This window comes from Mastacembelus armatus, chromosome 5 (genome assembly GCF_900324485.2).
Source record: "Mastacembelus armatus chromosome 5, fMasArm1.2, whole genome shotgun sequence".
NCBI lineage: Eukaryota > Metazoa > Chordata > Actinopteri > Synbranchiformes > Mastacembelidae > Mastacembelus > Mastacembelus armatus.
In genome coordinates, this window is record NC_046637.1 from 25,943,773 (window position 1) to 25,955,683 (window position 11,911).

General features: G+C 41.7%; 1 protein-coding gene across 1 annotated transcript; it reads left to right on the forward strand.

Moving 5' to 3' along the window:
- Positions 1-9,310: 9,310 nt before the first annotated feature.
- lrrn2 (leucine rich repeat neuronal 2) lies at positions 9,311-11,668 on the forward strand. The gene has a single exon (XM_026307358.1). The coding sequence runs from the start codon at positions 9,314-9,316 to the stop codon at positions 11,666-11,668; it is 2,355 nt and encodes a 784-aa protein (XP_026163143.1). The 5' UTR covers positions 9,311-9,313.
- The last annotated feature ends 243 nt before the right edge of the window (positions 11,669-11,911 follow it).

The window sequence follows — 11,911 nt, forward strand, 5'->3', positions numbered from 1 at the left end:
CAGATTAAACTCTGTCCCTTTCACCATGGCAACCATGTACAGAGAAACAGCACATAAAGACCTGTTGCCGTCTCCCACGCAATACACACAGCTGCTCACCATGCACACACACACACACACACACACACACACACACACACACACACACACACACACAGAGAGTACGAGTTAATTGAAATATGATACATGGAAATGATAATTAATGATTAATCATGTTATCTTTGTGCTGTCTGTTCTCTTGGAGGTACAGTATGAAGCCACTCAAGTGCATCCTTCTTCTCTTGTGTGTAAAATGAAGTGCTGTACTACACAATGATACTGAAGTTCTCTAACTATAAAACATTCATCGCTATTTTTCGGGTCTTTCCCAGCAGGACAGCAGTTGGGATTAGGTTGTACAGTTATCAGTCCCTCTCCACAGTAACTGGGATGTTTCCTGAGCCTGTGAACTTCCTCAGAGATGCTTATTTAAAGCACAACAATGTGAGGAGCACTCGGTGTTCAGCTCCTTCTATCTATCTCCATCCTTCCCCTCCCTCCCCCTCCACCCTCACCCAATACCCTCCCACAAAATGCAGCCTTCTCAACAACTCGTTGCTATTAGATACTGCCAGGCTTGTCACCATGGCAGCAAATTCTCAATCGTTTTCCACACATACACATTTAGCTGTGATGTGGGAGGGTTGTCCTTGAGACCTCGAGTGCTCCCAGGTCCAGCTGAGGAATAGTCCACCTGTGAACAGAATCCAAATGCTGTAACCTAGAAGGGATGCCATGGTATGCATTTCCATACCACAGTTTCAGCATTTGCACACGCAACCTGTAGCATTTCATGTGCCACTAAAAAGACGCCTCTCCTGCATCATGTGGCAGATTTTTGCACCCGGTATTTGTGTCTGTGCAAATATTTTATGATGACTTCTGAGTCGATTTATAAATAATAAACAGTGACACATGACAGCTGAAAACAAACACAAATAATGGTGTCCAAGCATGTGGATCATCACATGTGGAAGCCTGATATGTTTCTAATTCTATTTCCTATCCTTAAGACATGAAACACAAATATATTCCTCTGCAGACCCAGATATAAACTTTGTGACATATTTAGTTTAGAAGAACTATTTCAAAAACAGATTTTTAATGCAGCATCATTCATGACGCTCTATCTCCAGCCTCACTGCAAAAGGAAAGCGCTAATAAGAAAAAAACTTAACACCCAGACGTGATGCGAATTTTTACATCCTGTCTCAGGAAGCTGACGTCAGCTCATGGAGGATGAAATGTACACACAGAGAGAAAGAAAGGTGAGACAGAAAGGAGGGAAAACTGAGTGAGGAGTGAGAGATAGGAGGATCGGCAGAGCTGATTTTCTTTCTCTAATAAAAGCGACAATCCCCCGGTGTTGCTATGGCGACCTCCTCTCTCTCCCTTCCTTTCAGCGAGCTACCACTTATCCTTGCTGCTTTTCAGTCAGCAGGCCATGTGGGTGTGTGTGCTTTTCTGTGTTGGCTCCTGAATGAATCAAGCAAATGAAGGGGAAAGCCATTAGAGACTGTTACACACACACACACACACACACACACACACACACACGTATAGACACACAGATATACAATGAAACACGCTGGTATATGGCCTCAAGCTGGAAATATGCTTTAAATCTAACAGTCAACTGATTTCTTTCTCTTTTTTTTGCATTCTCTGTCTTTCTGTTCTTTCACTTCTGCAGTGTCGTCTCTGTTTCCTTGTTTTCTTGCTTTCACAACCGTTCTATCAGATTTTTTAGTTAGCACACACCTAATCAAATAAACAGATAACATCTCGCTCTATCACCACTTCCTGCAAATGTGAACTCCAGTGGAAGACAGAAAGATGAAGCTAAATAGGGAACTTTAAGGCTTTTTCCATTAGTGAAAGGTCAGCGATCATAAAAGCAAAAGGTGAATCCTGTACCAGTGAAACTGAATCACCTGCAAACTGTGACAGGGACCAAGACATCACACAGTATGCAATGCCCTCAAACTGAACTTGAACTAGAAAGAGCATTTACAGCACTATCAGATTTCAGCAGAGAAGAAGATGTCTCTACAGCACATGCACTGGTCTCAAGTGATTTTCACAAAAATACACGATACACAAACATGCTCACATAGACACTGTTTTTGTAATAGTCTCGTAGCACTTGTTTTCATGATGAGGAAGAGCTGCCCAAAGTCTGTGCGATTCAGCATCGGCACTGGTGTATTTTTCATCACTGACCAGAGGTTGTGTTTCTATATTCTCCTCATTCTTCAAAGGCACATCATTTAATAATCTCTCAAAGTGCTAAAATAAAAAATGCATATTCTCATGGAAGTTTGTGCCGGCTGCATGCGTTGTTTGACCCAGTAAAAACCCTGAATGTCATCATTTCAGATTGTCTGAATATTTAATAATCAGCATCAAAGAAAACTTTCAACGAATTTTGTCTTTTGTTTTATCCTATTTATACATTTGCAGCAATCAATGAAGTAAAACCTCAGGAGGGTGGAGATTCTGTATAAAACATTAATCCAGGACCTTTTGTTATTCAGAATAGCTTTGGTTTGTAGACTTCACAATGTCAGTGAGGGTAATTTTGACTCTAGTATTCTTTCTACGAGTGTCTTACTTGCCATGCATGGCAAGAAGGGACAAAGACAATTGATGCAGAGAGAAAGAACTAGAAAAAAAGTATCTTTAAACTTGCATTAACTGACTGGCTGGGGGAGTCTGTGAACATTATCATGCTCTGTCTTGCCTTCTTACCCCTTCAAAAACAAAACAACACCATTCATTTGGAGTCTTGTTTGTGTCCACTTGAATTTAAGGCCAGTATTGGCTCTGTGTTTAGTTTTGTTTTGGTCTCTAAGGCCTCCTCCTAAACCTTTACAAATGTTTGGTTGGATTTAGGCACTAAACAACATGGTTAGGTTGTGATTTGTGATAATCACTATGGGCTACTAGGGCTTTGCCACATCAACCCAGACAAATGTTGTTTTTGTGCACAATAACAAATTCTGTCTTTTTCTGAGCATGATTTCTAATTCTCTGTAGATTCTTGCCATGAATGATTTGTGACATATTTTACAAATAGATTTATATTGTTAATATAAAAATATTAATGATGGAAGCTTTGAAAATGTACTGAACCAAACGCTGATTTTCTGTGAGGCCCTGTCACAGAAACTGATTTAGGGACCAGTTGAGTTGTTTTGTTTGAACTGCACATATCAACCATCATCATTTCACAGCACAGGTTTCACAGTGTGATTTAGGTTTTCAAGTTATTTGCTCTGAACACACACTGCTGTAACTGCAGGTGGTCTTTACACAAACTTCCCCTTCTGTCTCCACCTGCTTTACACCATTTGAATCAAATGTGGAGTGAATAAGTTAAATCCAGTGGGAGACTACTTACAGCGCTGCATGCGTGATATTGATCATGTTACTTCTGTATTGCTGCAGCCTGGAGCAACTGTCATACGGTAATGCTTTTTCCGTTTTCAATATACAAAGTAAAGTAATGCCATGAGTTATTCCTTAAAGACCTATAGTGATGTTACTGAAAATATGTACTCTCATGCTGCAGTAAGTCTGAGAGCCTCTCAGTCTGCACCCAGAATGGACTAAATTACTGTGCTTCCATACATAAATTACCAACAGCAGCCACCACCTGTCAGTGTGGCATTATACAGAAGCTGTTAGGAGAGCTGTTCTGGCTTTAAAACAGAGTAGGAAGCACTGATAATGGCGGAATCAGAGAAATGTAATAACTATAAATCCAAAGTCAATTCACATTCTCTCCATACGCAGCCTCTTTTCTGTCTTGCTTTCTCTTTGAGCACCATTAAAGCGAAGCTCTTATAAGCCTTACTGCTACTCTGTTATCTAAGTTTACACAGTGCAAAATTAATATCTGAAATCATGTCCTGCAATTTAGACTGGAGATGTGCAAAGCTGCAGGGACAATAGAGATGAGACACAGCTCCAGCTCTAACAAAAAGTTTGACATTCCAGTTGAATTTTAGACAACGGCCAGACAGCAGTGAACTAGCACTGTACCATAGATACTGAAATGATGAAACGATCATTCTCTGTCTCTCCTGCTGTTTTGAATCCTTTATCATTTATGATCTGACTGTAAAACCAGGTCTTTCATCTGCAGACAATGACAGAAAACTTCAAAGCCACCAGGAGCCAAAGAAAACTTCTCAGCCAGCAAAAACAACACACTACATGTAACACTAACGCTTGTGACACAGGAAAAGAGACTGGTGAGAGAGTGAGGCAGTAGAAAGAGAGGAGGAGAGGGACATGAGCTCTGCTGCAGAACACACCTCATCTCCTCTTTAGCTGGAGGGAGAGAGGGCGAGAGAGGGAGAGATTCAGTCTGTGCCAATTTTCTCTTCAGCTCCAGTGACGAAGAGAGAGAGAGAGAGCTAGGGAAGTGATATTTCAGGAATCTTAAGAGCTCCATGCACATGTATGATCGAGAGGGGGAAGAAGAAAAAGCATCCCAGCACATGAAGCATATGCACGACTGACAGCGAAGCAAGCAGGCAAGAAACGACAGCGGGAAATGTAGTCAGCGCTTCTGGTGCGGTAAGAAACCTGGGATATGTTGATAAAATTTTCTAAGCATACATGACACTGCAGCACTCTCATACACATTTGTGCTCATGCACATGTGCAGCTGATGATCCATGCATGCACAGTCATAAAAGAGTGAAAACAGTATCGATTCAAAGGTGTTGGCAGCAGGTGAATGTGAATTATGAAATGGAGGAGATTGGGGCATCGGGGGGGACATAAATCATAAGTCTGTTTGCATGCTGGAACAGATTCAGCTGCAGGGCAGTGCATCTCTTATTATTATTATTAGTAGTAGTTTCTGTATTCAGCATTTCATCTGTCATACATCCCTCTCTCATGCTTTCTAAATCCACCCTCTCTCCTTTCCACCCTGTTGCAGTGTCTCTTTCTGTTGTAGCTGTACAGCACAAACAAATCTTATGCAATGGACCACTTCATGTCAACATGTCTTTTTACACCGTGACTATTTTTCTCCCTGCATCTTTTAGGAAATATGGGTTTTTAAAAGACTTTCTTTCTCTGCTACACTGAAAAAGGCAAAGTCAAATGGAGTTGACCTCCTGTAGAAGCATGAATGTGACAGTTCTGCCATTAATTGCCAATTAAATGAGAGATACCACCATGTAATTAATTATCTGACTGACTTTAATTAACTGACTGTGCCAAATCACATGGTTTTAGAAAAACAGAAATACTAAAAGATATAAAAAGTAACTTTCTCTTTAGAAAACAAAGTTTGTGAGTTTGTGTAAGTGCATATGTTTTCAGTGTATGTTCTGAGACCTCATAGTGAGTATGTGAGAGGGAAACACTGTAAATTTGTTCAGAGTATTCTTATGAGCGAATACTGTTAAGTATTCATTTAAAACAAACAAGACAAATCTGTCCAATAATGATGTGGATAGATTTGTTATTGAGCCAGAAACCTACACCGCACTTTTATTGAGTAGAGGGACTGATACGACCATCCAACAATCCAGAAAAGCTGAGTAGTTTGGAAAATTGAAATTCCACATTTAGATTTTTAAATTTGAATCTATGCTGTGATTATAAAGAGCATTTGCAGAGTACAGTAGGATGGACTAGTGGGATAGAGTGAACTGTAAGTGTGTATTGATGTGAGGTTAAAGCGAGACATGTACTGTACATACCCTGCATGTTAAAACCACAGCTGCATTACTAATACAGCTGTGACGGATTGATTTATTTGGATTAGGGCCACAACAGTCATTATTGATCATTCTGATAATTATGTTCTTAGTTAACCCAATAATTGTTTTGTCAATAAAATCTTTGATTGCCCATTCTAATTACCCAGAGCTCAAAGTGATCTTCTTGTTCTGTCAGTCCATAAGCCAAGAACATGCAGCTTTGTCAAATATGACAAGGGGATTATGAAATTCTGAGGTTTGAAAAGCTGGAACCATCAAATGTTTTCTCATATTTGCTGAAATAATTATTCAAAATATTTGAATGTCCAAACACTTTCTGATATTAGATCAAATCTAATCAACTCTTCTAATATTTCTGCTAAAAGAGTGGGCACAGTCTATTTACTATGACTTGCTGAACCATGAGCAATACTTGTCTCTCACCACTCAGCTGTAGCTCACTTAACCAGCATCTATACCATAATGCAAGAGAAGTGAGTCTTGTTTTGTAACAAGAATTTAAGGGAAATGGGGTCAAAAGCCCTTTAAAAAAAAAGCTATGCTATTTTTAACTCTCAGCATGACTCCATTTTCAATTTTGACTTTAATCAATAAAACCTTTTGTGGTCTATGCAACCATAAAAAAGTCTGAATCAGCAGGGTGAGATGAGGACAAAATATTTTGATTCATCCACAGGCCATATAGATCTACACTACAGATTTACACTCGTTTTCTGAACAGCTAATTTTTACACTTAAACATGGTGTGTGGACGCTAATACCTTGTATCTTTGTTTCAATAAATGTGCTAAATTGAATATGTCAATGGTTTCTCCTTGTTATTGGAAAAGACTTGGCAAGCATCTCCACACACATTAAAGCCGCAGAGTTATACTGTACTTCCTGTTAGTCATGCTGACTGCAGACCTCAGCGACAGATGTAGAGTTTTACTGCACCAGCTGGCAGGATGGAAAGACTTTGCACATGTCAGAAAAGATTAAAAGTTAATTAAACGACAACTTTACAATCACACAGCAGTTCATCACAGAAACAAGAAGATTGTTCATGGAGGAAATGCAGCGTTGCAGTAATGATGGCTCCTTAGTGTTGTTTTAGCGACGCTTTTATCAAAAGACACACAGATCTGACCAAAACTAAGTCGAACAAAGTAAATCTCACAACACTGGCACAGACTGAGACTGCAAGATTTGTTTCCATGGCAACTATGCAGTAAGTCTTACATGGCCTGCCGACTTACGTGTGTTTCTCATGTATTAGTTGTTTGTTTTTTTTTTTAATTGATGATAATACTAATTATAGTCAATATTTTGTGCTTATTATCCAGTGCTCTGAATAGGTATAGATTTGCTTAAAAAACACACACACTAGGGACACTTTGATAATCGCCTTGCACAGTAGCTTACTGCTGTGAGTCTGTGAGAGTACGCACATCAAATTGTAAACAACTGCAGAAAGGCACTATATCAATGTGGTTAAAATCTTACTAATTATAGTTAGAATCTGAAAAAAGTGTCAGGGGTGACATTCACGTGTAATTCTTCCTACATCAAAGTGCTGTCAGTATTGCAATAATAATACCCATAGTCCATTAAGAATCATTCAGTCAAAGCCAGAAAAACACCCAACATAAAATGGTTACTGTTCCTATAAGTACTTCTCTCATAAGTTAGCACTAAAGGTAATTATTTGGAGTTGAATGCTCTCTTGTTACAAAATGTTTATATGCATTTATAGTTGATTCTTAAATAGAGTTTATCCAGAAATAATTATCAGCTTTCTGCTTTCAAATGATATACATGATGCAACCTCAACAACAATCATCTGATGGTCAACAAATAGCACCAGGCAAACAATTAGCAGGTGAACAATAATGATAATACCAATTATTATACAAACAGACGTGTAAATGAATGGTAAGGTTGCTTCATGACTTCTTAATGTGTAAATAGGTCACTGTTAGTGTTGTTGCAGTAACAACTTTACCAGGTGACAGTATGTCAGTGTTGCTTGTCAAATCACACCACAGTGGACAAAAATCAATGAATACTGGTTAAGGGAAGCTAAAAAATACTGTGATAAATACAAATACTAGCCTACAGCACACCTTTGGCCTGTATTTTCAGTCTTACCTAGAAAGTAGAATCTGAATTGTGTGTACTATGCAGTATAAAAATGTTGTCAAAAACAGGTTGACACCAAATTTTTTTCCTGTAGAGTGTTTTTGCACCATTTGTCAGCTAATTGCTGGGATGATCTCATTGCTGCCAAATGATCAGTTAATTTGACCAGCTTGCTGAGCAGTAAGTCGCTATGGATAAGTCTGCCAAATGCTGTAAATGTAAATACTGATGTAACGCTGATGTATTTTGTGTGTGTGCCTCTGTTTATGTATTTGTTCCAGCAGCAGCTACATTCATGGACTCACTCTAGCCTTAAGTACAAAACGCTGATAATATAAAAGATCCTTGGAGTCTTTTTAACTGTTACATAATGAATGACATTTGTGGGACACTATGCTCTAACAGGCACTGAATGTGAAGTACTAACATGAAATTTTTATATGCTACATGATTTCATCACTCCTGCATACTTACCTTTTCTGCTGTAGACTGAAAGTAACACTTTCAGCAAAGCACTGTTTTTAATCTCCATTATTTCTTCCTATATTTTCTTTCTCTCTCACACGTTTTGCATGATTGCTTTCATCTCTGTCATTCTATGAGTAAATGGGCTACTACACGAGACTAAGGCTCCTTTAGAAAATACAATCGCCTCTATTTGTTCCTATTTTTCAGCCCATTGTCTTTTTTCTCATCCTGAGCCTTTTTGCTTCTATGGTTCTGCATAATACATCCTGTAAAACTTCATGTGACCTTGATAAAGCTCTGATGGCAAAACTCAAAAGTTCTACAAATCCTCAGATGCTCTTCTTTGTGAATTGAGAGAAAAACTTTAAAAAGGTGTTGGTATTTAAATGACAGAATTAGTTTAAACATGCTGTATTAAGCAGTTGATTTTAGTCTTGGGTAGGTTTGTTCTTTGCTCCTTTCCTCTCTGAATCTATTTCTTTCTCCTCTTTTTTTCTGATAAACAGTGAGCAAAACCATTCGTCCCCCACCTGTGGCGAGGATGTGAGATCGATGGTGTGACAACAAAGGCCGTTATCAAGCTACAGCCATTTGGCAGTCCTTGTTCCCCCACTGCAGTCAAAGCTACACATAAAAACACTCTTGGTATAGTACAGTCACGTTCAGCTACAAAGGAAAGATACACATTTCAGTTCATCATCTCCCCAGTCATTGTACAATGCTGTCAATAATATAATCCCTCTTTAATTGGCTACCACTTTATGAATCACTGAACTGTTTGGCCTACCTTTCACAGTTTGCACACACACCTTTAAGCTGTTAAAAACACCACTTCACACACATTTCTGGACAAATGATTCATCATACATTCTAATCCCATCATAACAAACTCATCCTCACTTTGTCTGAGTCAATACCTGTGACCCGTGAGGATTATGAGGCCGACTTTAGTGCTTCTCCAGTCACAGTGTCTCCTGTGTGTGTTTGTTAGCGTGTGTGTGCCCGGTGTTTTGGGCTCGTTACCCCACGCACTGCCATGGCACGTCTCCTGCCCGGTGCGGTGTGTGTGTCAGATCAAGCCATGGTTCTCCCCTGATTCGGTGTACCATGAGGCTCCCACTGTGGACTGCAACGACCTGCTGTTGACCAAGCTCCCCTTACCCATACCAGCAATCACGCACACCCTGCGCCTGCAGAGCAACCTCCTGTCTGAGCTTGACACTGGGGTGCTGCACCGACTCCCCAACCTCACCGACCTTGACCTTTCCCAGAATCACTTCAGCCGTGTCCGAACAATAACTCAGAGCTCCTCCCTGCCCTCTCTGCTGTCTCTACACCTGGAGGAAAACCGTCTCGGTCACCTCCCTGAGGCTGCCTTCTCCTCACTCCCGGCTTTGCAGGAACTCTTTCTCAGTCACAACAACTTACACTCTATTGCACCTGGAGCCTTCACTGGTCTGGACGTCCTACTTCGCCTTCATATCAACAACAACAGACTAACCACCGTTAATCCTCGGTGGTTCAGTGCTCTGCCCCGGTTGGAAGTTCTCATGCTTGGGGGAAACCCTGTGGAGGCCCTTCCTGAGCGAGGTTTCATGGCCCTAAAATCCCTCCGGAGTCTTGTGCTTGGTGGAATGGGTCTGAGAGGCCTGGCTGAAAAAGCACTGGAAGGATTGGATGGCCTGGAGAGCCTGTCTTTCTATGATAACCTGCTGACCAAGGTCCCTACACAGGCCCTGAGGAGAGTCCCAGGACTGAAGTTCCTCGACCTGAACAAGAACCGCATCAAACTGATCGAGACAGGAGATTTCCAAAATATGATGCACCTGAAGGAGCTTGGCCTGAACAACATGGAGGAGCTGGTGTCCATCGAGAAAGCTGCGTTGGCGAATCTTCCAGAGCTCACCAAACTGGAGATCACCAACAACCCGCGTCTTTCTTACATTCATCCGCAGGCTTTCCTACAGCTGAGCAGACTGGAGAGTCTAATGCTTAATTCCAACTCTCTGAGCGCTCTGCACCAGCACATCATGCTTTCCCTGCCCAATCTTCAGGAGGTCAGCTTACACTCCAACCCACTACGATGTGACTGCCTGTTTCACTGGGCTGCTGAGGAGGCCTCCCACCCTCACATTGAGAGAGACACACAGACAACTCGGATGGTGCGCTTCATCCAACCCCAGGCTACCTTGTGCTCTGAACCCCCAGAGCTGAGAGCTCGCAGGGTCAGAGAGGTGTCCTCCAGGGAGATGTCTGCCTCCTGCCTCCCCATGATCCCCACCAGTTCCCTCCCCTCCTATGTGGGAGTAAAAGAAGGAGGCAAACTTGTTTTGCACTGTAGAGCCCTTGCGGACCCGCAGCCTCGGCTTTACTGGGTAACTCCCTCTGGACTGAGACTCGGTCCTGTACCAAGCCATGCATCCAAAGGTTTATCAGCTTCTGCTCTGTGCCAGACTTCCTCTAAGGGATTCAATCACACATCGGCCTCCAGTGTCTCTTCCAGCCATGTAAAAGCTGATAGTCCCTGTATGCCTTCCAAACACTACCAGCTACTGCCTGAGGGAACTCTGGAGATCAACAAGGTCACCCCCAGCGAGGCAGGACTGTATACCTGTGTAGCTGAGAACGCGCTGGGAGCAGATACACGCAGTGTGACAGTGGGAGTGCATAGCAGAGGAAAGAAAAGAAACAGGGGCATGACTGCCAATCTGAAGGCATTTCCATTATACAGAGCGGATGCAAGGTTGGAGGTGATGGAGGTTGGAGAACACTATGCTATCCTATCCTGGCAGAGCGGACGCAACCTCCCCTCAACTCGCCTATCTTGGCAAGCCATATATTCAAACGCCCACACTCCCACATACACCACACGAATCCTGGCTGGCACACAGAGCTTCAACCTGACTCACCTGCAGGCAGAGACATTTTACCGCGTGTGTCTACATTTAGGGGTCAGTGAGGGTGCAAAGTACACCAACAGGAGACCAGGAGAAAGCAGAAAACCTCAGTGTGTTTCATTCAGGACCAAGGATGTCCCAGAGATTCAGCCCAGCCTACAGCTAAGCCCAGAGCTGACCTCCACAGCAGTTACACTCCTGCTACTCGCAATCATACTGCTGCTGCTGGCAGGCCAGGGCTGGGACACTGAGCCTGATGAGGGGGCAGGAAAGCTCCACAGCACCCTCCTCCAGGACAGCCCCAAGGCTTTGATCATCAATCAAAAGACAGAAGGCAGCACCAAACATCAGCCAAAGCAGAATGAGAAACTGCTATTACACCAGGACTGCTGAGATAATTGTACACATTTAAATGGAGACAAAAACTCTCACACACACATACAGATATACACAATGTCAAATATACACTTTGTGAATCACAGCTATAAGAAAGGAGTCATAGCTCAGAGCAGTGGTGTAGAAAGAGATTTGTATTTATTTTCTATACAGTATAAAGTATATATTGACTTTGTTTCTGTGTTAAGCTGTATTGTTAAGAATTCCTAAACCCTAACTAGGGGAATAAAAGTGGACAAT